This window comes from Oryza sativa, chromosome 6, assembly GCF_034140825.1.
Source record: "Oryza sativa Japonica Group chromosome 6, ASM3414082v1".
Classification (NCBI taxonomy): Eukaryota; Viridiplantae; Streptophyta; class Magnoliopsida; order Poales; family Poaceae; genus Oryza; species Oryza sativa.
The window spans coordinates 5,898,326-5,904,149 of record NC_089040.1 but is presented as its reverse complement, the minus strand read 5'-3'; the positions used below and the strand labels follow the sequence as shown (position 1 = coordinate 5,904,149).

Here is a 5,824-nt window from a genome sequence, read left to right as displayed (position 1 = left end):
TCCATCACTGGCGGACTCCACCATATCTTCTGCGCCCAGCCACATGGAGCACAATGTACAAATGTAGAACCTGTGCAGCCCATCAATTGAGATCATGTAATATTGGAGATTGCACGTTAATTTGATTTGCAAAAAAAAAAAGGCTTCATGCGTGAAGTTGAAGGGGAGTGTATGCAGATGCAAATCAGAGTGTCATTTCCTTACTTGCTTGTTCTATGAATGTCACCGACGTGGAGCAGCCCCTGGTTGTTGCTATTAGCTCAGATGAACACCTCCTTGCTGGTTAAGGTGCTGCCTAGCGTCCGGCGGCGAGGCCCGAAGCAGTGCCTTCATCTCAACCACCGCTTCCGCCACCGCTGTCAACCACCATGGTGTCGTCGTCCTTCTCCATGGTGTGTCGCCGATCTGTGACCTGGGATGGTGGATCGATTCAGATCCGAAAAAAAGGAAAAAATAAAGTGGGGTCGAGAGTGGTTTGTTGGGTACGAGAAAAATAGAATACATACCGGAAGCAGAGAAGTTGTTTTTATCGTAGTAAATCATTTACTCCGATAATGGTGGGAGTACGATACGAGACGTGGGGTGAGATCGGAAGCATGGGGGTTGTTTTCATTATCGAAGTAAATCGTTTACTCGAATAAAGGTGGGTGGTTGAGGTGCGCGATAGGAGTAAATCGTTTACTTCGACAACGGTAGGAGTGGGATGACGGGACATGGGGTGGGGTGCGTCAGGTCTGGGCTGATGCATATTTGGAGCTTGGAATATTATGAGTCAATGTTAACGAAAACAAATAAAGTTTGACTATAGATACAATTAATGTTTATTATGAACTACTCCTATTTGTTTTTGCCTAAATAAATAGCTTGGGACCTAAACATTGTACTATAAGTATGTGTTCATGAGGAGATCTGATCTGTACTGGCCAAATAGATCGTTCTGTAGCTGTAAACTTTTGCATGGTGCCATGTCCATACTGCCATTCCATGTGTCACCAAGAATGGCAGCTAAATAATTAATGAATTGCCTATGTTGACCTGATCTGCCTGTCCCCAACAAAACGGAAGCCCCGCACTAGATTGCGACGGTGTTGGAGACTTCGGAAAGCGTCGGTGCGTGCCATGGACACCGACAAGTTGGGAGAAGCGGCGGCGGCGCATCCGCCGGAGGCAGAGAAGCGCCGTGGAGTGGCCGCGCCGGGCGCCGCCACGGTGTTGGTCCTCGTCGCGCTGCCGCTGATGCTCGTGTCCTACTTCTTTGGCGACCTCGCCGCCGACACCGTTGTCCGCCTCCATCGCTTCAAAGAATCGTCGTTGTCTTCGTCGTCACCGGCGGCGGCGGCAGACCGGCTCCTCGGCGGGCTTCTCTCGCCGGAGTTCGACGAGGCGTCGTGCCTCAGCCGGTACGAGGCCTCTTCGCGGTGGAAGCCGTCGCCGTTCCGGGTCTCCCCCTACCTGGTCGAGCGGCTGCGGCGGTACGAGGCCAACCACCGGCGGTGCGGCCCGGGCACCGCGCGCTACCGGGACGCCGTCGCGCGGCTCCGGTCCGGCGACGGCGACGGCGACGCCGAGTGCAGGTACGTTGTGTGGCTCCCCATCCAGGGCCTCGGCAACCGGATGCTCAGCCTCGTCTCCACCTTCCTCTACGCGCTCCTCACCGGCCGCGTCGTGCTCGTCCACGAGCCGCCGGAGATGGAGGGCCTCTTCTGCGAGCCCTTCCCGGGGACCTCGTGGCTGCTTCCGCCGGACTTCCCCTACAAGGGCGGCTTCTCCGCCGCGTCGAACGAGAGCTACGTCAACATGCTCAAGAACGGCGTCGTCCGCCACGACGGCGACGGCGGCGCGCTGCCGCCGTACGTGTACCTCCACCTGGAGCAGATACATCTCCGGCTGCAGAACCACACGTTCTGCGAGGAGGACCACCGGGTGCTCGACCGGTTCAACTGGATGGTGCTCAGGTCCGACAGCTACTTCGCCGTGGCGCTGTTCCTCGTGCCGGCGTACCGCGCCGAGCTCGACCGGATGTTCCCGGCGAAGGGGTCGGTGTTCCACCACCTCGGCAGGTACCTCTTCCATCCGGGCAACCGCGCGTGGGGCATCGTCGAGAGGTTCTACGACGGGTATCTCGCCGGCGCCGACGAGCGCCTCGGCATCCAGGTGCGCATCGTGCCGCAGATGGCCGTCCCGTTCGACGTCATGTACGAGCAGATCCTCCGGTGCACGCGGGAGCACGGCCTCCTTCCCCAGGTGACGAGCACCAGCGAATCGGCCGGTGGCCGGCCGCCGCCACCGCCGACGGCGACGGCGACGAAGGTGAAGGCCGTGCTGGTGGTGTCGCTGAAGCGGGAGTACTACGACAAGCTGCACGGCGCGTACTACACGAACGCGACGGCGAGCGGCGAGGTGGTGGCGGTGTACCAGCCGAGCCACGACGGGGACCAGCACACGGAGGCGCGGGCGCACAACGAGCGCGCCCTGGCGGAGATCTACCTGCTCAGCTTCTCCGACGCGGTGGTGACCACGGCGTGGTCGACGTTCGGGTACGTGGCGCACGCGCTCGCCGGCGTGCGGCCGTGGCAGCTGGCGCCGCTGGACTGGGGCAAGATGAGGGCCGACGTGGCGTGCGCGCGGCCGGCGTCGGTGGAGCCGTGCCTGCACTCGCCGCCGCCGCTCGTCTGCCGGGCGCGGCGGGATCGCGACCCGGCGGCGCATCTGCCGTTCTTGCGACATTGCGAGGATGTGCCTGCCGGTCTCAAGCTGTTCGATTGAGTTGGCTTGAGCTATAACATCTTTGCTTCATATATATATTTTTTTTTGGAAATACAAAGAGAAACTTTTGGGTGGGATGCCAACAATAGTAAAACCATTTATGCCTCCTTTGGAATGGATGAATTTTAAAGGAATTTTGAAGGAATTGAATTAGATTCTATGAAATTCATTCGTTCCAAAGGAGCCCCTTATGCTGAAATGGAGCTGAGGAGCTGATAATTTGACCCTTAGTTTGATGCTCGAATGTACACAACCTAGTCAACAGTAGGTTCACAAAATTCTTGAATATCACATTCACAGGATTCCTGTTCGAATGTACACACCCTAACACTACAGTAGCTTCACAGAATTATTGAATTTCACAGGATTTCTGTTCCAATGTTCCAGCACCAAATTCTGTCAGAGTTATTCAGTTGTTTTCTTGCAAATATAAATTGGACGCCTTCTCAGATAAAACTGTTACCAGTCAATGGCTGCCGCCCTTGAGCAGTTCATCAACAAAGATGGTATAAAGGTGAAATGTCTAACAGCAGAGCTTGATCCCAATTGTCCAAAAATTTCTGTCTTTTTTTTACATAACCTCTTCACCCTTCTTCACTCTGGGTGAACAAGTTTCAGTCCCCAGCTCATGTCCTCACAGTGTCTGACATGTGGGACCAACTTCCCCGTGTCGGCGCCACGCTTCACCCTGCAGTCGTAGAAGGGCGGCCCGTGCAAGCACGGCTCCATGGACACGGCGCGCCGGCACGGCGGGTCCGGCGTCGTGAGGTTCTCCGGCTTGAACATGACCCACGGCGAGAGCCCGCCGAGGCCGTGGCCGACGTACCCGAACGTCGACCACCCGCTGGTGACGATGGCGTCGGTCATGCTCAGCAGGTACATCTCCGCCATCGCCTTCATGTCGTGCGTCGTGCTCCCGGACAGCTGGTGCTCCTCGTGGCTCGGCTGGTGCACGCGCACCACCTCGCCGGTGGCCGTCGGTGACTGCCAGTACCTGGACCGGATGTTGTCGTAGTACCACGAGTTCAGGCCGGTCATCAGGACGGCCTTGGACCGCGCCGCCGTCGCCGCCGCCGCCGGAGCTGGGAACGACGACGGTTCTTGCTCCACCACCTCCGGTAGCAACCGCTCCTGTGACGTGCAAGCGGTGATCTGATCCAAGATGTGCTTGAACGGGGTGTCCCCGTCGAACACCCTGACCTGGATGCCGAGCCGTTCGTCCGAATCCCTCAGGTAGGAGTCGTAGAACCTCGTGATCAATCCCCAAACCTTGTTCGTCGGATGGAGAAGATAGTGCGCCAAGAGGTAGAACACCGAGTCTTTCCGAGGGAACAGCCGGTCGAGCTCGTCTTGGTACGCCGGGTTGAGGAACAGCGCCGGCGGGAAGTAGCCGTCGGTCCTCATCAGCAGCCATGGCGCCCGGTGGAGGAAATGGCGTTCGTCGTCGCAGTAGAAGAGCTTGTCGTGGTAGGTGCAGCCATGGTCGAGGTCGACGAAGACGTAGGGGAGCTCCGACACCGACGTGGCCGGCCGGTCGCTCTGCACCAGGTTCCTGTAGCTCTCCGGCGCCTCGCCGGTCAAGTCCTGGAGGTTCTTGATCGGGAACTCCGGCGGCAGCAGCCACGACGTGCCCGGGAACGGCTCGCAGAACAGGTCGGCCAGCGACTCCCCCCTGTCGACGAGCAGCGCGCGGCCGGTGAGCATGGCGTAGAGGAACGCCGACGCCATGGCCAGCATCCTGTTCCCTAGGCCCCTGTACGGCACAAGCACGAGGTACTTGCACCCTTCGTCGTCGGCGCCGGCCGTGCCGTTCCGCCGGGAGCCCAGCCGCTCCGCCGCCCTCCAGTACGCCGCCGTGCCCGGGCCGCACCGCCGCTGCAGCGCCTCCTGCTCCCGCAGCCGCTTGACGAGGTGACGGCACGGTGATCGCGCCGTGTTCTTGCGGTACATCGCCGAGCTGTACCGGCTGGCGCACGTCCGCTCGTCGAGTCCCGGGACGAGCAGGCCGCCCATGAGCACGTCTCTCTTGGACCCTGCAATGGCGGAGGCAGAAAAAAATTACCGGTTCGTCTTCTCCCCTAAAAATTGAAAATGGAATTGTGACATTGATCACAAGGGTAAATTTACCTTTCGATGCGTACATCCTGGACGGCGACGCCCAGCCGGACATGGACGGGAACGGCGAGCCTCGCCGGCTAACCAGGAGGATCAAGATCGGCGACGCGATGAGGCAAATGGCGAGGCACGTGATCTTCTTCTTCTTCTTCTTCCCGGGGATCCATGGGCATGGCCTCTCGTAGTCGTCCCCGTCCTCCGCCGCGGCGGCCGAGCATTGCTGCGACGGGCGATTGGTTATGCCAGCGCCAATCCCTCCCTCCGAGTTCATGGTTATTAGGCGGATGATGCGTTCTTCTCGGAATCAAGAATCTCATACTAAAATAAGATTTTTAGGTATTAAGGAAGGGTTCTTACAATTTGGAAAGTGACTAAAAGGAAGAACGGTAATAATAGGAGACGAAAAGGCGAAAAAAGAGAGCAGCGAACTTAATGATTATTAAGCTGTTATGATTTTTTTTTTAAAAAAAAACCATCTAATCTATCAGATACTAGATTATAAGGGCTGAGTTCTAATAACCAAGAGTTCAAAGCTATATAAATTGGGAAAAAAATCGTAGAGTGGAATCATTTATACATAATAATTTCACAAATTCTAGGGTCAAATTAAACATTTTCTATCAATTAGGACTAGTTTGCGGTAATGAAATTTTCTAGATTTCAGGCGTCGAAAAAATTGTAGATTCAGTCATATGTAACTGCATGTGGCTAAGTCTAAATTTGCAATGCTATATAATTTGGACTTTTAGATCATTTGAACTGTAATTTTATTGCTATATGTGGATTTATTTTATTTTTATCTAAGTCTGAATTTTTTTTTACATGTAATTTTGTATATTTATATGGCTATAAGTATTATTTCATGTTATTTTCCATGTTAGAATAGTTTATTGTTCAACCATTGAGGAGTGATAATAAAGAAAAAACATATCTTATGCACAGA

The 5,824-nt window shown here is 55.5% G+C and overlaps 2 protein-coding genes across 2 annotated transcripts; one reads left to right on the top strand and one right to left on the bottom strand.

Moving 5' to 3' along the window:
- Window positions 1–1,046: 1,046 nt before the first annotated feature.
- On the top strand, window positions 1,047–2,843 carry LOC4340469 (galactoside 2-alpha-L-fucosyltransferase). Its single transcript, XM_015787103.3, has one exon. The coding sequence runs from the start codon at window positions 1,120–1,122 to the stop codon at window positions 2,764–2,766; it is 1,647 nt and encodes a 548-aa protein (XP_015642589.2). The 5' UTR covers window positions 1,047–1,119; the 3' UTR covers window positions 2,767–2,843.
- Window positions 2,844–3,182: 339 nt separating this feature from the next.
- On the bottom strand, window positions 3,183–5,199 carry LOC4340468 (galactoside 2-alpha-L-fucosyltransferase). The gene is made up of 2 exons (XM_015787104.3): window positions 4,894–5,199; window positions 3,183–4,799 (listed from the first exon to the last, which is right to left on the bottom strand). The coding sequence occupies exons 1-2, from the start codon at window positions 5,150–5,152 to the stop codon at window positions 3,361–3,363; spliced, it is 1,698 nt and encodes a 565-aa protein (XP_015642590.2). The 5' UTR covers window positions 5,153–5,199; the 3' UTR covers window positions 3,183–3,360.
- Between the last annotated feature and the right edge of the window lie 625 nt (window positions 5,200–5,824).

What these genes read in the sequence shown, in the direction of transcription:
- LOC4340469 (XM_015787103.3), top strand. Translation starts at nt 1,120, where the DNA reads ATGGACACCGACAAGTTGGGAGAAGCGGCGGCGGCGCATCCGCCGGAG.
- LOC4340468 (XM_015787104.3), bottom strand. Translation starts at nt 5,152, where the DNA reads ATGAACTCGGAGGGAGGGATTGGCGCTGGCATAACCAATCGCCCGTCG. An exon ending in CAGGATGTACGCATCGAAAG is followed by an intron (nt 4,800 to 4,893) that starts GTAAATTTACCC and finishes CCGCCATTGCAG; the next exon opens with GGTCCAAGAGAGACGTGCTC.